Here is a 24,525-nt window from a genome sequence, read left to right as displayed (position 1 = left end):
ATTCTCTTTATTGCTTGTGCAGAATAAAAAATCCTTTTCTACAAATGAAGTATAGATAGAAAGAAAGTCCGCTCTACAGGACTTTATATTCAAAATGGAAAAAAGTTAGGAAAGACAAATGCAAGTTTTTAACTTTTTTTTCACTATAGCGATGGTAATTGCAGTTTTGAAAATTCTCTTTATTGCTTGTGCAGAATAAAAAATTCTTTTCCACAAATGAAGTATAGATAGAAAGAAAGTCCGCTCTACAGGACTTTATATTCATAATGGAAAAAGTTAGAAAAGACAAATGCAAGTTTTTAACTTTCTTCCATTTTGAATATAAAGTCCTGTAGAGCGGACTTTCTTTCTATCTATACTTCATTTGTGGAAAAGGATTTTTTGTTCTGCACAAGCAATAAAGAGAATTTTCGAAACTGCAATTACCATCGCTATAGTGAAAAAATAGTTCACTAGTAACTCCAGCTTCCCCTTAAGGGGATGAATATTTCGGCTCTTGCGCGAGGGAGGGAGTATTTTATAAAGTGCGGTCGAAAGAGGAGATGCAGGGATAGTGATCTCGGTGTATCTCGATACGAAAATGCGGGCGAGGTACCTTCGAGCGCACTCAAGTTTGAAGTTTCAAACTTGGCGCATTACATAAGCGCGTATCTCGAACGGCCATCTTGCAAACGACGAGCAAGATCGTGCGGTCAAAGATTAATCAAAATTATGCGGTTTATTCATGTTAAAGCAATCGAGTGACGCAGCGAGGGACAATGGAACGCATCACGTGCCCAAAAGGCTTCTACTTTACTTACGATGACACAGCAGTATCGTTAACTGCACCGACGTCGACTCTTGCGAAAATGAAAGGGAGAGGGGAGGATGGCGATAAACGGCAATAACTGGCGATAACCGCACTTTCGAAAAAGTGCAGGAGACACGATGCGCGCTCGCTTTAGGAAAACTAACCTAACGCTTTTTCTCGCCGCGGGCGAGCAGTCGCTCTCGATGCGGTATCGAGTCGGAAGAACCCGGGCAGGTTCTTACTTACCAGCTCTCGGACACCGGCTCGTGGTTATGGAGCGCAGCGCGGCGACGCGCGTACGCGCGGCTGTGCCGAACAGCTCGCTGCCGCCGTGCGAGAGCACGAGCGTCTTCGCCGTCCGTCTGCCGACCTGCGCCACGAACCTTGCCATCCTTCGTCTCCCCGTGGGCCCGTGTCACGCGCCGCGCGTAACCTAACCTCCTTTCTTCGCAGCAACCCTTCGCACGCTTCTAGCACGCACAGTCGCAGCGCGCACAGGATCGCGAGTGATCCCCGTGGAGCGACGAGGGGAGACTCCGACGACCCGGCCGCGGCCGCCGTTACTGTCGTCATCGACCCCTCTTATCTCGAAAACGACGTACTGCTTTTACATTTCGACTATCAACATCGATAGTGACTGGTCACACAGCACGACCCACGTTTCTAGTTTTGTGGAGCGAGAAAGCGGTCTCTCTGACATCGTTATTGCATAGATATAATTTGTTACTCTTTACTGTTGTTATGATCGTGACATTGTTGCGGTTGTTGCGAGGACTCTCTTAAACGAGTCGGGGTATCAAGGAAAAAATTTTAGTCTGCGTAAAAATAAAAATTGCTCGTTATATTCTGCGATTAATGTAGAAATTAATGCTAATTGAGTGGATGTAAAATATACAACTTTTTTGCGGAATCCTTTTTTTCGTAGTTATTGCTGTATGAACATTTGTCACATCTGGAACATGTAGGAATTTACATAAGAGCGGACAGTCACGCGAGTTCGGGGAGATAACACGACAGCTCGAAAGCATCGAGAGCGTCTTGTAACGCGCGCGTTATCGAAATTACGAAATCGGTGACCAGAGAGATCAGTGTCGTACATGGTTCGCGTATGTCATAATTCATAAAAAAGCACGTCTGTATTAAGAAGAAAATATTCACGTGTTGCATCTCCTTCGGTTACATAAATATCTTCTATATCTGTGTTTCTCCTTTCGTTACCACTTTACGGTGTCAATAATTACCATAATTGTGCTAAATGTACATTGGACAACGTGTGATGGACGTTCAGACATTATAAAATTCTAGAAAAATTCATCTATAATCGAGAGTCAATTGTGGCGCAATGAGTTATCTTCGAATGAAAGAAAATCACAGAATTGTTACGTTACAGTCCGATCGTGTAAGAGCGGCCGGTCAAATTGTGGATCGGCACCGGGATGGGTTTGCTCAGGCACCACTCGTACCACACCTTCTTCGAGTCGCACCTACGCCAGAAGTGAACCGCCAGTTCGTCCCCGGCCTTCAACTGTATCGGCTCCTACGATTAACATTTTTCACAAATATTAACACCGATAAATATTGTTTTCTTTGCTTTTGGTCTGTTTTTGAATTTCGCGCGTGTCGTCTCCGCGATTTCGCCGCACCTTGAGCGGGAAGAAGAGCGGGAACCAGCTGAACATGTCCGTACTGTACGTGCTCGGTTCTATGCTCAGCGCGATGTTCTTGTACAGGATCGCTGTGAAGTATCCCGAGAAGCCGTGCAACGAGCAGTTCTGCTCCACTGGAAACGTTATGGTCTCGTATCTCGAGTTATCGGCGACAGGGTCTGGAACGACGGACACGAGGACAACAAAAACTGTTAAAAAAATAAAATCTGGACGACTGATAAATATTACTGCTTGTACGAACCCGCGTTCGGATGCGTGAACGTGAACACCGGTCTCGGTTTCGCTATGTCGTACTTATTTTGTAGATGCACCACGTACAGCGCCTCGAAATGAGCCAGCGGATGCTTGTCCCTGTCTTTGAGCTGCTTCACTTCGTTGTACAACTTGGACGACTGCACGGGAGCGATGTACGAAGTGTACGATTGTGGTATGTTGATTCCGTCGTCTGGTCAATTCAAAACCAAAATCTTAGTCGATATTAATCACTGCAACCCGAGCAGTAACACCGCGCACGATGCGAACCTTTTAAGAACTTGACAACGTTATCTAAGCACTCCGGGGACAACTCGTTGTCGCCGAAAGACCCGAGCAATTCGGAAACGATGATGTCGGCCTTCTCTGGGGGATTCCAATCCCTCATGTCGCACGATACCACCGTGACTAAGTCCTTCCAAACGTCTCTCTGAATCGCCTCCAGGCTAGAAATGTAGAAAAAAATATAACGCGTTCATACTTGGACATAAAATTTTCCTTCGCGAGAGAGCTCTTACGTTATCACGGCATTCGGGTTCTTCTCCACCGCGTAGATCTTGATTTCCTGCTGGAGACGTTTCGCAGCATTCAGCGACGCGGTCACGAGCGGTCCTCTTCCGGCGCCAACTACCATGATGATTCTAGAAATTTTTTGATTTTTTATTCACGATTATTTACATTGTTTTTCTTTCAGAGGCGTTACATTTGCAATGCGACGCCACTTACATTTTCCTCTCTTCCTCGAGTTTGGAGACGGTCGTCTTGATGGCCTCGTAAATGGCGTTTTGGTACTCCCGATACTTGACGGGATCCTTCTCGAATATCTCGTAGGTCTGCGACTCAAGATTGTCGCTCAGAGGTTGCAGCGGGCACTGCAGGTAGTCTTCGTAGCCACGGGCGAATTTCTCCACCGTCCCGTTCGTCTGGCAGCTCTGAGAGAGGGAGAACGTTTCTTTCAGTTGCCGTGAGACATTAATTTACTGTGCAGTTCCATCTTTACGGCTTTACCTTCCACAAGAAGTCGAGGTAATTGTGATAGTAACTAATACTTTGGTAACGCGTGGCACCCGTCAGGATAAATTGTATCTCTAACGCAGCGAATTTTTTCACTATCGCCTGATGCGCTTTACTTAATACTGGATATCCCTTTTTATTGGTCAGAAACAACGTGGTCGGCAATACCAGGCATCTCACTGGTTCCCCAAGCCATCTATCGATCTGGCATTTATATTCAAGATTTATTAGTATGTCGTATTAATTTGTTAGTAATTCGTTAAAATATTCAGTTTGCACAATTTACCTCCTCCAAGTCGGGCAGGTCGTGACTAACGATCAACGCGATTCCGATCTTCTTGTTGAAATCGCATACCGCCCGAAATGTATTCCACCATTCCCACGGATTCTCGTCCACTCTTGGAGACTCTTCCGAGGCTCTGAAAGAGTAGCTCTGCCTAATCGGGTTTTCCATGGGCACTTGCACCCAAACCTGTGTACACAAGCAATAAAATGTCTTCGTAACGTCAAGCGATGTTGCATTCTGTAGTATAAATAAAGTATTTATTTATAAATAATATACATTGTCGCAATTACGTGCCTGGAAATTTATCAAGTTAAGGGGAAGCTGGAGTTCCTAGTAAACTATTTTTTCACTATAGCGATGGTAATTGCAGTTTCGAAAATTCTCTTTATTGCTTGTGCAGAATAAAAACTCCTTTTCCACAAATGAAGTATAGATAGAAAGAAAGTCCGCTCTACAGGACTTTATATTCAAAATGGAAGAAAGTTAGAAAAGACAAATGCAAGTTTTTAACTTTTTTCCATTTTGAATATAAAGTCCTGTAGAGCGGACTTTCTTTCTATCTATACTTCATTTGTGGAAAAGGATTTTTTATTCTGCACAAGCAATAAAGAGAATTTTCGAAACTGCAATTACCATCGCTATAGTGAAAAAAAAGTTAAAAACTTGCATTTGTCTTTTCTAACTTTTTTCCATTTTGAATATAAAGTCCTGTAGAGTGGGCTTTCTTTCTACCTATACTTCATTTGTGGAAAAGGATTTTGTATTCTGCACAAGCAATAAAGAGAATTTTCGAAACTGCAATTACCATCGCTATAGTGAAAAAATAGTTCACTAACAACTCCAGCTTCCCCTTAAGGGGATGCTTGTGCAGAATAAAAAATCCTTTTCCACAAATGAAGTATAAGTAGAAAGTCCGCTCTACAGGACTTTATATTCAAAATGGAAAAAAGTTAGAAAAGACAAATGCAAGTTTTTAACTTTTTTCCATTTTGAATATAAAGTCCTGTAGAGCGGGCTTTCTTTCTACCTATACTTCATTTGTGGAAAAGGATTTTTTATTCTGCACAAGCAATAAAGAGGATTTTCGAAACTGCAGTTACCATCTCTATAGTGAAAAAAAAGTTAAAACCTTGCATTTGTCTTTTCTAACTTTTTTCCATTTTGAATATAAAGTCCTGTAGAGTGGGTTTTCTTTCTACCTATACTTCATTTGTGGAAAAGGATTTTGTATTCTGCACAAGCAATAAAGAGAATTTTCGAAACTGCAATTACCATCGCTATAGTGAAAAAAAAGTTAAAAACTTGCATTTGCCTTTCCTAACTTTTTTCCATTTTGAATATAAAGTCCTGTAGAGCGGACTTTCTTTCTACCTATACTTCATTTGTGGAAAAGGATTTTTTATTCTGCACAAGCAATAAAGAGAATTTTCGAAACTGCAATTACCATCGCTATAGTGAAAAAAAAGTTAAAAACTTGCATTTGTCTTTTCTAACTTTTTTCCATTTTGAATATAAAGTCCTGTAGAGTGGGCTTTCTTTCTACCTATACTTCATTTGTGGAAAAGGATTTTTTATTCTGCACAAGCAATAAAGAGAATTTTCGAAACTGCAATTACCATCGCTATAGTGAAAAAAAAGTTAAAAACTTGCATTTGCCTTTCCTAACTTTTTTCCATTTTGAATATAAAGTCCTGTAGAGCGGACTTTCTTTCTACCTATACTTCATTTGTGGAAAAGGATTTTTTATTCTGCACAAGCAATAAAGAGAATTTTCGAAACTGCAATTACCATCGCTATAGTGAAAAAAAAGTTAAAAACTTGCATTTGCCTTTCCTAACTTTTTTCCATTTTGAATATAAAGTCCTGTAGAGTGGGCTTTCTTTCTACCTATACTTCATTTGTGGAAAAGGATTTTTTATTCTGCACAAGCAATAAAGAGAATTTTCGAAACTGCAATTACCATCGCTATAGTGAAAAAAAAGTTAAAAACTTGAATTTGCCTTTCCTAACTTTTTTCCATTTTGAATATAAAGTCCTGTAGAGCGGACTTTCTTTCTACCTATACTTCATTTGTGGAAAAGGATTTTTTATTCTGCACAAGCAATAAAGAGAATTTTCGAAACTGCAATTACCATCGCTATAGTGAAAAAATAGTTCACTAGCAACTCCATCTTCCCCTTAAGAATTAATTGTAACAGTTACCTGAAAGACGCAGTTGTTGTTGGATACTTTATCGTAAATAATTCTTGCAAGATTTATATTTTCGTTTGCCGCATTTCTCAATTTTAAGGTCACCGCTGACAAACCGAAGTGACTGGCCAAGCTCAATTCTTGGGTCAGTGTCTTCTCGCTATTTTTTCTAACAACTGGATCAGTCGAGTCTACATTGATGAATGGCGAAACCTTGCCAATTATTAAATTACTCCATTCTGGAAAACAATATTATTGCAGCTGGTCGATTTACCGTTTTTTTTAAATGCATTCGCACGAGATACGATGGAATTTTATATCTAATTTGTACCTGAACTATTTAAAATTAAGTCGGGTCTAGTAAAGGGCCCCCGACGATTTTTAGCAGGACCAGAGATGAATTCCCTTTTGTACAAGGGATGAACCAAGGGGACGCACACGAAATCATACCTAAAAGCAGGAATAAAAGGGTAAATGCGGATACCATGAAATAAATGTTCGAGAACTCGATAGGTAAATTGCAATCGAAATTAATAGAATCCTCCATAGATGACTTACCTCGAATCATTCGCGTACGCCAAGCAACTATTCAGATTTGCTGCAGAGCAAAAATCCAAGCCGCAAGATACTGGTCGCGGATTAGTCATTGTAATATTTCGATATTATATTATTAATATATGTACAGTTAATTTATGTAAAGTTGATTTCAACTCCAGTTATGCATCGTCGTGTATCAAATGATCTGTAAAATCGAAGCCGGCAACATAGAGATCCGTGATCTCTCACAATTAAATGTAATAATCAGTCAAAAAAGTGTCTATAAAATTCTAACGCTAATTTAACAAACACCGTGTCCTTTTTTTAGCTTAGCGACGACACAATAGCGCAAGTAATTAATAAATAATATTTGATGCTGAAGAATACACGTGACGCTGCACACCGTACCTTACACAAATTTGTCGCTACCATAAAGAACGTCGTGAGTATACGAGTATTCTTCGCTCTCAACATAATTCTGCCGGCATTTTTGATGTTTGGACAAATCGACGTGCGTACGGAGATCGTCCAATGGCGTCGTCTGAATCTCCTCTCACTTAAAGTCACTAGATTGATAAAGTACCGCAATCCGTGGTAAAATACGTGGAATAAAAATGGCGTTGGAAGTGTACTTAGTGCAAACATGCAACTTATCAACACACTAAGTGCAATTCTACGAAGCAGCGTTGCGTTGTATCTCCATTGAGAAGGTTACATATTGTGATAGATTTGAAGAGAACATATTGTGATGAAAACACCGTGTAGTTAGAATTAAAATGGCGGACGATTGCGGTACTTTATCTATCTAGTGACTTTACTCTCACTCTCTTTCTCGCTCTTCTTTCTTTCGTTTAGCGTCATTCGAAGCTCGCAAATGGAAATTGTATTGTCTAAAAATAAATTTTTTTTTAAAGCAATTTATTTAAATGAATTATTTCAATTATGAATTACTCGGAATAAAGTACTTATATTACTAACACTGAATATTAATAAAACGAGAAAAAGAATTATATTACTTAAAACAAAGTGAGCCCAATCCGCAGTATTATTTACAGGCGAAACGTTTTATCGATCCGTCGTTAAATCATGCTACTCGAAAATAAAAATTGCGTTTCCTCTAAGCCGTTGAGTCACACTTCTTCTTCTTCGTGTTAATGGCCGTTGAGTCACACTACTTAAAAATAAAAAATTGTGATCGAACCGACATCGAGTCGCACTACTACCTCCCTTTCGGACGACGACGATGGGGGTTCGTAGCGGATTTTTTCGGAACTAACTTTCGTCGAGCCAATTGGAAGTGCGGCCATGCGGCTTAGAGAGGGTCAAGGGAGAGTGTGGCCAATTAGCCGGAAGCCGCCATGTTGAGAACAATGAGATTGAATTAAGCGCGACTTTCGAAAGCGTATATGTATTGTAAATGCGAAAGAATGCAAAATGTTATATGTAAAGAAGTAATATAATCGTGTCAGTAACATTCTACTAAAGAGTAAATATTATACATGTTAATACTTAACCTCCAAATATTAGAGAAAATCCTTGAATAGAATATGCATGATCTTTATCCATCGAATCGTGTCCATAATGAAATAAATCGTCACGTATCTCTTTAAATATAGACAATGTGTCAATACTACAGATTCTCTAATGATGCTTTTACTATTTGGAAGGAATATGTAGTGATGAAAAGATTATATTTTGCAATTTATTATTTACTAGCATCCCCCGTCCCGGCTTCGCCCGCGATATTTATGTGTAGAATTAAATAAAAATACATTTTACACATTCTCACCCGTTAGGGGTGGAATTTCGAAAAACCCTCCCTTAGTGAGCACTTACGTGATAGTAGGAATATACCCTTAAAATTTCAAGTTAATAGGTGCAGTGGTTCGGGCTGCACGTTGATGAGTCAGTGAGTGAGTGGTATTTGGCTTATATACAGGGTGTCTCGGGTTTTAACCGACAAACTGCGGGAGCATATTCTACTAGTGGAAATAAGAAAAAATTCTTATATCGAGTTTGCTTAGAAATGCTTTATTACAAAGTTATAAACCAATATTGAAAAGAAATATGAGATAAGTAACAACGGAACATAGTGCAGAATTTGCAAGGTCGAAGATGTTCACATGTATTCATGTTCACTATGTTGAAACGATTCAGTATGATTGTTACTTTCACAACAGTAGTCGTTAGATTTCAATCGTCGTGTCAACTAGCAATTACTATCAGAATGCCAAAAGTGTTTTCAAATGAGGAATACACTGATATTCATTTCGTGTACGGATTCTGTCACGGAAATGCACGAGCTGCCGTACGAGAGTGTCAACGTAGATTTCCTAACAGGAGAGTACCAGATAGTTCTGTGTTTAGTAATACCCATTTGCAATTACGTAATTTGGGTTCATTTCGACCTATGAATGAATATGATGATGTTCGTTCAGCTCTAAGACACCGACGACGCTCGGAAAGAATCTTAAATCTTCGCCAAAACAGCTGGATACAGTTAGGCGGTTGTCCATCGCACTATGCTAGACAAGTTAGAAACTGGTTAGACGAACATTGTGCTCATAGGTGGATTGGTCGAGGAGGACCTTATAGCTGCATGGAACAGATACTGATAGCATCAGACGAGTGATATCCGACTGCAAATGTAACATCCGTTACATTTGTAAACCGTAGCTACGATTTCTCTGTTATACAGGGTGTCCCGGGTTTTAACCGACAAACTGCGGGAGCATATTCTACTAGTGGAAATAAGAAAAAATTCTTATATCGAGTTTGCTTAGAAATGCTTTATTACAAAGTTATAAACCAATATTGAAAAGAAATATGAGATAAGTAACAACGGAACATAGTGCAGAATTTGCAAGGTCGAAGATGTTCACATGTATTCATGTTCACTATGTTGAAACGATTCAGTATGATTGTTACTTTCACAACAGTAGTCGTTAGATTTCAATCGTCGTGTCAACTAGCAATTACTATCAGAATGCCAAAAGTGTTTTCAAATGAGGAATACACTGATATTCATTTCGTGTACGGATTCTGTCACGGAAATGCACGAGCTGCCGTACGAGAGTGTCAACGTAGATTTCCTAACAGGAGAGTACCAGATAGTTCTGTGTTTAGTAATACCCATTTGCAATTACGTAATTTGGGTTCATTTCGACCTATGAATGAATATGATGATGTTCGTTCAGCTCTAAGACACCGACGACGCTCGGAAAGAATCTTAAATCTTTTTGATAATACTCCTACACAAAGTGTTCGACGTGTTTCAGCTCAACTGCAGATATCACGAAACACTATTTGGAGAACATTGCGTGCTGATGACAGATTCGCATATCGTTACACACCTGTACAAGAATGACTTCCAATCGATTATCAGAAACGAGTCGAATTTTGTAATTGGTATGCGAATGCAGTAGAAAGGGACAATCTTTTCTCATCAATGATATTATGGACAGATGAAGCGACCTTTACAAGACGAGGCATATTCAATTCTCATAATAGCCATGTATGGGCTCATAATAATCCACATACTACCAGACAAAGAAACTTTCAACACGAATTTCGATGTAACGTTTGGATGGGTATGCTTCATGACCGGCTTATTGGTCCGTTCTTTTTACCTGACCGATTGAACGGAGAATCTTTTCGAAGATTCCTATCAAACGATTTACCAATTTTGATGGAAAATGTGCCACTGCAGTTTCGCCAAAACAGCTGGATACAGTTAGACGGTTGTCCATCGCACTATGCTAGACAAGTTAGAAACTGGTTAGACGAACATTACGCTCATAGGTGGATTGGTCGAGGAGGACCGGTTTTCTGGCCTCCAAGATCGCCCGATTTAACGCCTCTTGATTTTTATTTATGGGGAACTTTAAAAAATAAAGTTCACAGTACAGAAGTAATCTCGCTTGAAGATTTAAAGCAACGAATTACTAATTCAGTTACCGAGATGCAACAAAATTTTCAGGAATGTCGTACTGTAACAAATTCTGTACTACGTCGATGTCTAGCTTGTATCGATGCGCAAGGACAACATTTTGAAATGCGTCACTAAATCATTGCGTAGATAATTTTTATTTTGGTGAAAAAATCCGTTGTTACTTATCTCATATTTCTTTTCAATATTGGTTTATAACTTTGTAATAAAGCATTTCTAAGCAAACTCGATATAAGAATTTTTTCTTATTTCCACTAGTAGAATATGCTCCCGCAGTTTGCCGGTTAAAACCCGGGATACCCTGTATATATATATAGATATAGATTTTAGAAATTTAATTTAAAATATGCTACATATATTTTCCAACAAATGCAAATAACACGGTAACAGATTATACTTTATAAAATATATGCACTCTTATAAAAAAACTCTTATAACATCTCTTATAAAAAACAAAATCAAATACAATTGTACTTTACTTAAGTAACATAAAGGAACGAACAGATTATAATTCTCAAAACATATGTAACTCTTATTTTGTACGGATATGCATTGCCATCGTCTTGCTAGAATAATTATTATTAATATTAACTGTCAAAATAATATAAAATACCATTTCATAAATGTTATGTTTACTTTTACAGTTAACCTTTTATTTGTTTGTCTTTTAGTAAACAATTTTCTAACATTTCATTAATATTAAATAGATCGAACCGAATATGTACCTGTCAAATAGCATAGAGAACCATTGCGCACATACAAATGTATATCTATATATATGAAAATAGCGGAAGTGTTCTCAATATGGCGGAGCCAATCAGCGATGAGTCCCTACATCGGTCACACTCTCCCTTGACCCTCTCTAATGCGGCTTAAAGTCACTAGATAGATAAAGTACCGCAATCGTCCGCCATTTTAATTCCAACTACACGGTGTTTTCATCACAATATGTTCTCTTCACATCTATCACAATATGTAACCTTCTCAATGGAGATACAACGCAACGCTGCTTCGTAGAATTGCACTTAGTGTGTTGATAAGTTGCATGTTTGCACTAAGTACACTTCCAACGCCATTTTTATTCCACGTATTTTACCACGGATTGCGGTACTTTATCAATCTAGTGACTTTAATGCGGCTGGCATAGTGACGCCATCTATCGGAATTTATCGGAACTCTTTGTTAAATACTTTCTTCTTCTTGCCCCGCCATCTTTAAGTGCACTGTCATCGGCACGACTAGCAAGCGGGCTGAAGAGACCGTCTCGTTGCACGTTGTTACACATTGAACAGCGATTAATTTGTATCGACGAACATGTCGAGCGGTGCGCTCTTCGGTAACAATGCGTCGCGCGGCGCCTCGAAAAATCTGGTGGAGTTCAAGGCCGGCAAGATGACCGTGAAGGGGAAGATGGTTTACCCCGACACACGGAAGGGCCAGCTGTACGTCTATCAGTCCGACGATTCGTTAATGCACTTTTGTTGGAAGGATCGCACCTCCGGAGTGGTCGAAGATGTACGATAATCGTTTCCCTTTTAAATGGATTTCTAGAAAGAATTTTTTGTGTAGGAAGGGTCAGGAAATTGCGCCTTTTGTGATTTGGTTTCATCTTGTATGCTCCAAATCTGCTGCTCCTAATTGCATTTTGCCATGTCTAGGTATACAGATCTGAGTGTAGGATGCATCTATTGTTTACACGTGTCAAATGCGTTTTTCAGGATTTGATTATCTTCCCCGATGACTGCGAGTTCAAGCATGTTCCCCAGTGCAAGACTGGCAGAGTATATCTCTTACGATTTAAGTCGTCGAGTAAGAAGTTCTTCTTCTGGCTCCAGGTGAAAACAATAATCACGTAGTATGAGGACATACTTAAGGTTGCGTTAAATATAAACTTGCGAAGTTTCTCTCCTGCAGGATCTCAAAACGGACAAGGACGAGGAACACTGTAGAAAGATCAACGATGTATTGAATAACCCGCCGACTCCTGGTTCTCAAAGGAGCGGTGGTGCCAATGCTGAGGGTGATCTCCAAAATTTGTTGAATAACATGTCGCAACAGCAGCTCATACAGTTGTTCGGCGGTGTTGGACAGATCGGTGGTCTTGGAAGCTTGCTCGGTACGATGAATAGACCGCACGGCGTTCAGAGTACAAGAGCGTCCACGACGACGTCATCGAGCCCGGCGACTACGAATGTGGCTAGACCGCCGCATTCGTTGACTCCTGGACCCAATGCAGACTCCAAGACCTCGAGTGAGTTGAATCTGCTCGCCAAATATTTTGCGGCACGTGCTGATGGTGTGTTATTTAGGTAATAATAAATCGTCATCAAGAACACCGGCTCCGTCCACACCGACCACCACGACAACCACAGCTCCAAACAATCGGATACAGCTTAGCGACCTGCAGAACTTCCTGTCGGAAATACCGACGCCACCTCAGGCAGAGCCTGCTGTCCAGGTAATATCATCTATTTTTCAATATTTATTATTGGATTAATATAAATTTCTATATACATAAAGTTTCTCTTTTTGACTCCGATTGAGAGACAATCAGCATCGAAAGTTTATTAACAGACAATTGGGTGATACTGTATCGCGTACAGATTATAAGGTGCAATGTACTATTTTCCATAATGTATCATAATTTGGGGATGTGATGTGGATGGGGTCAATTCCGAATTATAGCACGTACAATCCTTTGATAGCAGATATATTAGGAGTGTGATTTAGTTTTAAGGGTTTTGCAACAGATGGCTGTAGTGTCAGTTTGTTCCAATAGCTGTTTTCGATAACAGTGTTGACATTATCCATGACATTTAGTAGCATTATAGCAATAGATGCAATAACAGTCGTGTTTATATCATCGTAAAAATGCAACTTCCAAAAGCTCTTTAGCATTTTCGACATGCGTTGCTTTTGTTTTTTAATCAAAAGAAAACTGCGGCTGAGGGTCATACAATTCTTGTGGAAACTTATGGTGATTCTGCCCCATCAATTAAGGACAAAGAACGCTCGGGACAACCAAGAAAGCTTGAAAATGCAGATTTGCGAGCATTATTGGACGAAAATCCAACACGATCCACTTCAGAACTTGCCAGAGCATTAAATGTTGATCGTACAACAGTTACGAAACATTTACATGAAATGGGAAAAATTCAGAAAGAAGGGAAATGGGCTCGACATCAATTATCGGAAAGTGCCATTTGAACATTTGCATTTCGTTGATCGCCAGGCAAAAAAAGAAGAGTCTTGTCTCGGATTGTTACTGGGGATGAAAAGTGGATCTATTTTGATAATCCGAAACGCGGAAAATCATGGGTGGATCCAGGCGAACCATCAACATCCACTCCGAGACGCAATATTCACGGTTGAAAAGTAATGCTCTGTATTTGGTGGGATAGTGTACTATGAGCTGTTAAATCCGCACGAGACTGTCACGACTGATCGTTATCGACACCAATTGTACAAGTTGAAGCAAGCATTGGACGAAAAACGAGCACCAATTGCGAGTAAACGACGGAAAGTGATTCTTCTTCGTGACAACGCTCGACCTCACGTTGCGTTGTCAGTGAAACAAACACTATTAGAGCTTGAATGGGAAGTCTTCTCCGGACATTGCTCCATGCGATTATTTGTTCCGGTCGATGCAACACGCTTTAGAGGATACACACTTTGATAATTTGGAAGAAGTGCGAAAATTCGTCGACGAATGGATCAACTCAAAAGAAGAGTCATTTTATCGTGGTGGAATCCATCCTTGCCAGAAAGATGGGAAAAGTTATAGAAAACGAAGGAAAATATTTTGATTAAGGTATTCAGTCATTATCATATTTAAATACATGCGTTTTTGAGCAAAAAAACCCTCAAAACTAAATCACACCCCTAATAGTTTTGAGGGTTTTGCAACAGATGGCTGTAGTGTCAGTTTGTTCCAATAGCTGTTTTCGATAACAGTGTTGACATTATCCATGACATTTAGTAGCATTATAGCAATAGATGCAATAACAGTCGTGTTTATATCATCGTAAAAATGCAACTTCCGAAAGCTCTTTAGCATTTTCGACATGCGTTGCTTTTGTTTTTTAATCAAAAGAAAACTGCGGCTGACGGTTATAGAATTCTTGTGGAAACTTATGGTGACGCGCCCATCAATTAAGGGACAAAGAACGCTCGGGACAACCAAGAAAGCTTGAAAATGCAGATTTGCGAGCATTATTGGACGAAAATCCAACACGATCCACTTCAGAACTTGCCAGAGCATTAAATGTTGATCGTACAACAGTTACGAAACATTTACATGAAATGGGAAAAATTCAGAAAGAAGGGAAATGGGCTCGACATCAATTATCGGAAAGTGCCATTTGAACATTTGCATTTCGTTGATCGCCAGGCAAAAAAAGAAGAGTCTTGTCTCGGATTGTTACTGGGGATGAAAAGTGGATCTATTTTGATAATCCGAAACGCGGAAAATCATGGGTGGATCCAGGCGAACCATCAACATCCACTCCGAGACGCAATATTCACGGTTGAAAAGAAATGCTCTGTATTTGGTGGGATAGTGTACTATGAGCTGTTAAATCCGCACGAGACTGTCACGGCTGATCGTTATCGACACCAATTGTACAAGTTGAAGCAAGCATTGGACGAAAAACGAGCACCAATTGCGAGTAAACGACGGAAAGTGATTCTTCTTCGTGACAACGCTCGACCTCACGTTGCGTTGTCAGTGAAACAAACACTATTAGAGCTTGAATGGGAAGTCTTCTCCGGACATTGCTCCATGCGATTATTTGTTCCGGTCGATGCAACACGCTTTAGAGGATACACACTTTGATAATTTTGAAGAAGTGCGAAAATTCGTCGACGAATGGATCAACTCGAAAGAAGAGTGATTTTATCGTGGTGGAATCCATCTCTTGCCAGAAAGATGGGAAAAAGTTATAGAAAACGAAGGAAAATATTTTGATTAAGGTATTCAGTCATTATCATATTTAAATACATGCGTTTTTGAGCAAAAAAACCCTCAAAACTAAATCACACCCCTAATAGTTTTGAGGGTTTTGCAACAGATGGCTGTAGTGTCAGTTTGTTCCAATAGCTGTTTTCGATAACAGTGTTGACATTATCCATGACATTTAGTAGCATTATAGCAATAGATGCAATAACAGTCGTGTTTATATCATCGTAAAAATGCAACTTCCGAAAGCTCTTTAGCATTTTCGACATGCGTTGCTTTTGTTTTTTAATCAAAAGAAAACTGCGGCTGAGGGTCATACAATTCTTGTGGAAACTTATGGTGATTCTGCCCCATCAATTAAGGACAAAGAACGCTCGGGACAACCAAGAAAGCTTGAAAATGCAGATTTGCGAGCATTATTGGACGAAAATCCAACACGATCCACTTCAGAACTTGCCAGAGCATTAAATGTTGATCGTACAACAGTTACCAAACATTTACATGAAATGGGAAAAATTCAGAAAGAAGGGAAATGGGCTCGACATCAATTATCGGAAAGTGCCATTTGAACATTTGCATTTCGTTGATCGCCAGGCAAAAAAAGAAGAGTCTTGTCTCGGATTGTTACTGGGGATGAAAAGTGGATCTATTTTGATAATCCGAAACGCGGAAAATCATGGGTGGATCCAGGCGAACCATCAACATCCACTCCGAGACGCAATATTCACGGTTGAAAAGAAATGCTCTGTATTTGGTGGGATAGTGTACTATGAGCTGTTAAATCCGCACGAGACGGTCACGGCTGATCGTTATCGACACCAATTGTACAAGTTGAAGCAAGCATTGGACGAAAAACGACCACCAATTGCGAGTAAACGACGGAAAGTGATTCTTCTTCGTGACAACGCTCGACCTCACGTTGCGTTGTCAGTGAAACAAACACTATTAGAGCTTGAATGGGAAGTCTTCTCCGGACATTGCTCCATGCGATTATTTGTTCCGGTCGATGCAACACGCTTTAGAGGATACACACTTTGATAATTTTGAAGAAGTACGAAAATTCGTCGACGAATAGATCGACTCAAAAGAAGAGTCATTTGATCGTGGTGGAATCCATCCCTTGCCAGAAAGATGGGAAAAAGTTATAGAAAACGAAGGAAAATATTTTGATTAAGGTATTCATTCATTATCATATTTAAATACATGCGTTTTTGAGCAAAAAAAACCCTCAAAACTAAATCACACCCCTAATATATAAAATATAAAATATAAAATAATATATAATATATAATATATAAAAGATCTTATATATTTTCTTTGAGTATTTTATAGGTAATATGCTTCTGTTATAAATTTATGTTTAAATCAATTTTTAATGTTTATTACATGCAAACAGACTTCTCAAAACGAAATTATCGATTGATTCTTGAAAATTATTCATAATTTTACATTCCTTCCTTTGATGTTAAAGCATATCTTTTTGCATATGTCTGATATTAAAACTACATATAACTTGCTTTGAATGAAAGGTATCAATAATTGTTCAAAAATTAATGCAGACAGGAAGAAATGTATTGCATCAAAACAAGTTCTAAAAGTTATAATTCATTTGTCTAGACAGCCTTTTTTAAAACAAACTGATAAGATTTCCTCCATGTTTTTTTTGTCCTCTTGATATGAGTGGAAAAACCACAATCTTAATATATTTACAGGAATGTCATATATGACTCATAAATGTATTTAATTGTTGAAATATTAGTAATTATCTTAAAACTTCTAACAAGCCAGCAATATATATATTCTCAATCTCATTTTTCTCTTGGTTTATTATCTTATTGCATCTTGCTTTTTATCTTATACATAACTCTTATTCCATTACATTTTTGTACTCTTATATATCTGCGACAGATCTTATGATATTGATCATGCATGATTCACTGTTCCCTTATCAGATAAAGAGAGAGATATTGGTTATCAGTTTGCTTTAAAACATTATCATGTTAATATAGATAGACCAGATCAGACGGAGGAAGAATAACGTTTTCATGAAGTGCGTGGCAACGAAAATTCTGAAATTATTGTGAGCAAAGTATGCAAATTTGTAGAGTGGTTTGCATAGATACCAGCCACCTATCGTGCTACTTTTATATACGTATATAAAACTTTTTGCAGCTGCTATCACTGTCAGAGATATAAAATGCCATTCTCGGTAACGAAATTCGTGGAACAATTCAGACTTTATCAATATTTTACGAGTGCCTAAAGTCGCCCTTCGATAATAAGGCGCGAAGCAAGTGGATAAGTAACAATTTTGTGTCCTCCATAATCGTATGGCTATACTGCATAATTAATAACACGTAGTACATTGCATTAAAATTCGTTAACAACCAACAAAAGTATTGTTAAAACATGTGCATCTAGATTAACAAAATTACACGCAACTAATGTATCGACATTAAATTGAAATTTCATTGTGTTTAGGACAAAGTTTGTGCATTTAGTTGTATTTGTGTAGATGAGAATATTAGAAGCCACATGTTAACAAAAATTCTAGAATGTTACGTTTGTTTCCGTCTGTAAGGCCTCAACAAGGCTTGAACAATGTATAAAAGTGTCGCATTGTCATATCTGTGTTTTCAACATTGTGTAGTCTCATCTAGTACAGTTTTGTGTGACAATATCTCTTTGACAGATCGGCATATTGTATGTATTTCATCACATCGCTGTATTTAATTGTTCGCTGATGTGTGTTGTCAGCTGAGCTGTTACAAAGTACTTGGTTGAGAGAAATTCTATCAAAAAAATAGCAGCAATTATTGTTTTTATACAACAATTATTTCAATAACTATAAAAAGAGTTGCTGCATCGTGCTGCAAAATAATAGAAAAAAGAATCGGGGAGGGAACATGGTTCTCTCGCTGTTCAGTACTATTCTTCATCTGAACTTTTCCTGGCTGTCGGAGACTCTGGCTGTGCTGAGCAGTTGGGGAAGTCTCTCCGGGTATATCTGTTGCTTTCGTCCAGCTACAGCGCAGCTTATTGTCTGGCAGAGGGGCGTAGCGACAGAGCTGACCAACGCCATCCCAACGGCGGTGTCTGCGACGGACAGTCTGGAGAGTGCCATGAACGTGCACTTGCCGCCCGGGGACAACCTGTCTACCACGCTATCGTCTCCCCAGTTCTCCCAGGCGCTATCAATGTTCTGGTCTGCTTTGCAGTCGGGCCAGGCCGGCCCTGTCATCCGTCAATTTGGCTTGGGACCGGACGCCGTCAGTGCCGCGGCCAGTGGCAACATCGAAGAGTTCGTCGGCGCGATGGAATCCGAAGCTAAGAGCGATCAGGGACAGCAAGCGCAACAGGGACAGGACGACGAGAATAAGAAGCAGTCATCGTCGACCGCTAATCCTGATAAGAAGGACGATGACGACGAGGGCATGGCGCTAGATTAGAGATCGGATTTTTACGGCTTCGCGCGAAATTTCAGACATCCGCGTTTTTGTTTTTTTTCTATTTAGAAATTACGCACATTGCGTCCCATAGGGGTCTACATGCGAAATCTCTTCAATACACACACACACACACACACACACACACACACACACACACACATATACATACAGGGTGGCCCATTTTAATTTATACAGTCGATTTTTTCAAAAACTAAAAGAGATACGAAAAAATGTTTCAGACAGACATGTCACGATTTCGAGGGACATAAGATGATATGTACCAATTGGTTTGACCTTGAATAGTCGTTTGAAGGTCACGCGAAGATCACCTTCAATTTCTTAAATTGAAACCCCAACTTTTTATTGCAGATTCTTATTCTTCATCGAAAAGTAAGTAACTTTTGTCTGAAACGTTTTTCCGAAAAATGTCATCTTATGTCCTTAAAATGATCTTCAAGATGAGTTTTGAGGACATTTTAAGGACATAACATTTTTCGGAAAAATGTTTCAGACAAAAGTTACTTACTTTTCGATGGAGAATAAGAATCTGCAATAAAAAGTTGGGGTTTAAATTTAAGAAATTGAAGGTGATCTTCGCGTGACCTTCAAACGACTATTCAAGGTCAAACCAATGGTATCATCTTATGTCCCCCTCGAAATCGTGACCAGTCTGTCTGAAACATTTTTTCGTATCTCTTTTAGTTTTTTAAAAAATCGACTGTATAAATTAAAATGGGCCACCCTGTATATGTATGTATATATATATATATACCTCTCGCTGGATGAATAAGCTTTTTTTGAGTGTACATGTTTTCGAAGTGTTCGATAATCCTGTATTTATACGTATAAGAGATGTCATTTATTAAAATTGCATACGTTGCACGTGAAAATTGATATATTGGACAATTTTATATGCGATACATGTTTATTAGATTAATTGAACTGTGAATGCTTAAATAAAACGCAGATTTAACAGAGTATAATCGACAGATGTTTATGATCCAGAATCGCTTGAAATTAAAAATATACAGGGTGTCCCGGGTTTTAACCGGCAAACTGCGGGAGCATATTCTACTAGTGGAAATAAGAAAAAATTCTTATATCGAGTTTGCTTAGAAATGCTTTATTACAAAGTTATAAACCAATATTGAAAAGAAATATGAGATAAGTAACAACGGATTTTTTCACCAAAATAAAAATTATCTACGCAATGATTTAGTGACGCATTTCAAAATGTTGTCCTTGCGCATCGATACAAGCTAGACATCGACGTAGTACAGAATTTGTTACAGTACGACATTCCTGAAAATTTTGTTGCATCTCGGTAACTGAATTAGTAATTCGTTGCTTTAAATCTTCAAGCGAGATTACTTCTGTACTGTGAACTTTATTTTTTAAAGTTCCCCATAAATAAAAATCAAGAGGCGTTAAATCGGGCGATCTTGGAGGCCAGAAAACCGGTCCTCCTCGACCAATCCACCTATGAGCGTAATGTTCGTCTAACCAGTTTCTAACTTGTCTAGCATAGTGCGATGGACAACCGTCTAACTGTATCCAGCTGTTTTGGCGAAACTGCAGTGGCACATTTTCCATCAAAATTGGTAAATCGTTTGATAGGAATCTTCGAAAAGATTCTCCGTTCAATCGGTCAGGTAAAAAGAACGGACCAATAAGCCGGTCATGAAGCATACCCATCCAAACGTTACATCGAAATTCGTGTTGAAAGTTTCTTTGTCTGGTAGTATGTGGATTATTATGAGCCCATACATGGCTATTATGAGAATTGAATATGCCTCGTCTTGTAAAGGTCGCTTCATCTGTCCATAATATCATTGATGAGAAAAGATTGTCCCTTTCTACTGCATTCGCATACCAATTACAAAATTCGACTCGTTTCTGATAATCGATTGGAAGTCATTCTTGTACAGGTGTGTAACGATATGCGAATCTGTCATCAGCACGCAATGTTCTCCAAATAGTGTTTCGTGATATCTGCAGTTGAGCTGAAACACGTCGAACACTTTGTGTAGGAGTATTATCAAAAAGATTTAAGATTCTTTCCGAGCGTCGTCGGTGTCTTAGAGCTGAACGAACATCATCATATTCATTCATAGGTCGAAATGAACCCAAATTACGTAATTGCAAATGGGTATTACTAAACACAGAACTATCTGGTACTCTCCTGTTAGGAAATCTACGTTGACACTCTCGTACGGCAGCTCGTGCATTTCCGTCACAGAATCCGTACACGAAACGAATATCAGTGTATTCCTCATTTGAAAACACTTTTGGCATTCTGATAGTAATTGCTAGTTGACACGACGATTGAAATCTAACGGCTACTGTTGTGAAAGTAACAATCATACCGAATCGTTTCAACATAGTGAACATGAATACATGTGAATACACATAACATAAAGATCTTCGACCTTGCAAATTCTACACTATGTTCCGTTGTTACTTATCTCATATTTCTTTTCAATATTGGTTTATAACTTTGTAATAAAGCATTTCTAAGCAAACTCGATATAAGAATTTTTTCTTATTTCCACTAGTAGAATATGCTCCCGCAGTTTGTCGGTTAAAACCCGGGACACCCTGTATAACAGAGAAATCGTAGCTACGGTTTACAAATGTAACGGATGTTACATTTGCAGTCGGATATCACTCGTCTGATGCTATCAGTATCTGTTCCATGCAGCTATAAGGTCCTCCTCGACCAATCCACCTATGAGCACAATGTTCGTCTAACCAGTTTCTAACTTGTCTAGCATAGTGCGATGGACAACTGCCTAACTGTATCCAGCTGTTTTGGCGAAGATTTAAGATTCTTTCCGAGCGTCGTCGGTGTCTTAGAGCTGAACGAACATCATCATATTCATTCATAGGTCGAAATGAACCCAAATTACGTAATTGCAAATGGGTATTACTAAACACAGAACTATCTGGTACTCTCCTGTTAGGAAATCTACGTTGACACTCTCGTACGGCAGCTCGTGCATTTCCGTGACAGAATCCGTACACGAAATGAATATCAGTGTATTCCTCATTTGAAAACACTTTTGGCATTCTGATAGTAATTGCTAGTTGACACGACGATTGAAATCTAACGGCTACTGTTGTGAAAGTAACAATCATACTGAATCGTTTCAACATAGTGAACATGAATACATGTGAACATCTTCGACCTTGCAAATTCTACACTATGTTCCGTTGTTACTTATCTGATATTTCTTTTCAATATTGGTTTATAACTTTGTAATAAAGCATTTCTAAGCAAACTCGATATAAGAATTTTTTCTTATTTCCACTAGTAGAATATGCTCCCGCAGTTTGTCGGTTAAAATCCGGGACACCCTGTATATGGTTTCGTAGGAATAACGTTTTATTCATGATAATACAGTGCATTGTTATCAAATGTAAGATTTACAAAAAGAGGAACGAAGTGGCGGGAAAACGCAGTCCAATCGGTCGTTTTTGTTTACGACGCACAAGCGTTTTATTGGTTCCTTATCATAATCGATATATAGTACTACTTGTTCTACTTTAATAGTACCTAGATAAAATCGAATAAAAAAAAAGTATACTCGAATTCTAACCTATCGTCGAGTTATTTTTAACACCCATGGTGGTTATTTGATGATACTCTAGATTAATTCATAGACAAAAGGTTAGGTTGTAAAATGCGTGGCTCGGCGAGGAGGGGAGAGGTGAAATATGTTATCAGGTGTTTGTATGGTTGATTCACGAGAGTATCCGATTGGCTGTTTGATTATGACATCATTCAGTCGCGGCTTTAAGCGAGAAAAGTCGAGCATCTGGGTGCCTTCGTTTGGGCCCTTTCCGAAAGAAAAATGATAAAATGTGATACAATTCTAAATGCAGGATATTTGTTTATCTTTTTATTTGTTAAATTCATATTTATAACGTAAATATGAATTTGCGAAATAATGATACAATTAAATATCTAAATTTATCTAAAAATGATTATAAATTAAATTGCAAGAAAAGTCTTAACATGAAAATAAATTTTGTTAGAAATGCCACCGTTACAGATAAAAATAGATCCATTTATTCAAAAAAATTAGTAAAAGTGAAATATGCGAGCAATCGCAGGTGTGACAACTGCAAGTGGACAGACACGCGCAGGCACATCTCGGCATCGTCACCGAATCTATGGCCGATCGAAGCAGCCGCGCGCGGCGCACAGCGAGCCAGTAAACCTGGCCAAAATATATAAATGAAAGTTCACACAGGGTGTTCGAACGTACCTATTATATCAGTATAATATCTAGTTCAATGTATTCTGGCAAAATGTTTCTTCTATGTTGTTGTTTCTTCATTCCACAATACCTTGAACACGGGTGATATAAAATATCCCAATTTTTTTCTCTCCACGCGACGCGTTTATATAGGAGTATTTATTGCGTAAAATACTTATATAAAAGAATACACCGTTAGAATATCATTTATAATAACACTTTAGCTATTTATAAAAGTTATTGATGAAAAAGAAAAGCATAATTTCTTTCCATCATAAGGGCTGTTTACCGGCAGACGCACTTTGCATTCCCTCTCTCCGCACATTCTTCGATCTATCAAAAAAACCCCACGCGATCCCAGCGAGTTTCTTTATTCATTCTATAGCTTAAGATCTTCTTTTTCATTTTCGGCAAAAATAATGTGCCAATATCTGCCATTATGTTTGAAAAATCGTAAAAAAGAGGGCATTTTAATGCAGAAATTCTCAGTCTCTTAGAAAAAAACAATGCATTTTCTAACGATTGTTGTGATCACGAAAATGATGATGATGATATGGAATAATAAATGTTTCTTGAATAAAAACAAAAAAAGAATATTTCTCTGTAATACGAACACCCTGCGTGAATTTTCGTTTTTCATATTTTTGGCCAGGTTTACTGGTTCGCTGGCCCACTGTGCGGCGGCTCTCGGTGGTCAGCCGGGCATTTGTTTGTAAACACGAGAGCGCGCGCAGCACCCGCGAACGCTCGCTCGCGCCGGCCCTGAGGGCGGCCGCGCGGCTGCGCGCCGTCGCGCGAATCGAACAAGTAGTGGGGGGACTCCCTCACGAAACGTTGGTCGCCGAATGCGCTTCGACTGAAATTCCGCTGAAAAAAACCGCGGCGAATAACGCATCGAGCCGGACGCGAGCGAGTCCCGTTTTCCCGTTTGCGAGTGCGTTTGGTCGGCTGCTGCGGTAGGCCGCAACGTGTCGTGGCCAGTGTCATCGTGGAACAAGCTGCAGGTATTGCGATAATGCCATTGTTGTGATAGCGGTACCGCGGCGGCAGCGGTGGCGGCGGTGTGAAGGGAGGTAGGAAGGGAGGAAGCGTGCGACAGGCACTGCGACGACAAGGGGACGAAAGGGGACACAGAGAGAGAGCAGTGGCAAGCTACGTTCAGTTACATATGT

General features: G+C 39.2%; 2 protein-coding genes across 4 annotated transcripts; one reads left to right on the top strand and one right to left on the bottom strand.

Annotated features, from left to right (window-relative positions):
* Positions 1-1,610: 1,610 nt before the first annotated feature.
* On the bottom strand, positions 1,611-7,180 carry LOC105285797 (protein arginine N-methyltransferase 5). Its single transcript, XM_011350275.3, has 11 exons — positions 6,758-7,180; positions 6,531-6,649; positions 6,212-6,438; positions 4,010-4,195; positions 3,718-3,927; positions 3,436-3,641; positions 3,228-3,350; positions 2,980-3,155; positions 2,699-2,902; positions 2,434-2,615; positions 1,611-2,327 (listed from the first exon to the last, which is right to left on the bottom strand). The coding sequence occupies exons 1-11, from the start codon at positions 6,844-6,846 to the stop codon at positions 2,175-2,177; spliced, it is 1,875 nt and encodes a 624-aa protein (XP_011348577.1). The 5' UTR covers positions 6,847-7,180; the 3' UTR covers positions 1,611-2,174.
* A 4,703-nt stretch (positions 7,181-11,883) lies between these two features.
* Positions 11,884-19,225, top strand: LOC105285794 (proteasomal ubiquitin receptor ADRM1-B). Of its 3 annotated transcripts, XM_020033787.2 has the most exons (6): positions 11,884-12,200; positions 12,404-12,520; positions 12,600-12,936; positions 12,995-13,143; positions 17,652-17,722; positions 17,815-18,520. In XM_020033787.2, the coding sequence occupies exons 1-6, from the start codon at positions 12,000-12,002 to the stop codon at positions 17,903-17,905; spliced, it is 966 nt and encodes a 321-aa protein (XP_019889346.1). In that variant the 5' UTR covers positions 11,884-11,999; the 3' UTR covers positions 17,906-18,520. The 3 variants fall into 3 exon arrangements, with proteins under 3 accessions (XP_019889346.1, XP_019889345.1, XP_019889344.1); XM_020033786.2 differs by lacking the exons at positions 17,652-17,722; positions 17,815-18,520 and adding an exon at positions 18,861-19,225 and having other exon boundaries at positions 11,885-12,200; XM_020033785.2 differs by lacking the exons at positions 17,652-17,722; positions 17,815-18,520 and adding an exon at positions 18,693-19,225 and having other exon boundaries at positions 11,885-12,200.
* The last annotated feature ends 5,300 nt before the right edge of the window (positions 19,226-24,525 follow it).

The sequence above is a fragment of the Ooceraea biroi genome, chromosome 13 (genome assembly GCF_003672135.1).
Source record: "Ooceraea biroi isolate clonal line C1 chromosome 13, Obir_v5.4, whole genome shotgun sequence".
NCBI classification, from domain to species: domain Eukaryota; kingdom Metazoa; phylum Arthropoda; class Insecta; order Hymenoptera; family Formicidae; genus Ooceraea; species Ooceraea biroi.
Note: the sequence above shows the minus strand (reverse complement) of the source record. Positions and strands in the feature narration are given on the sequence as shown.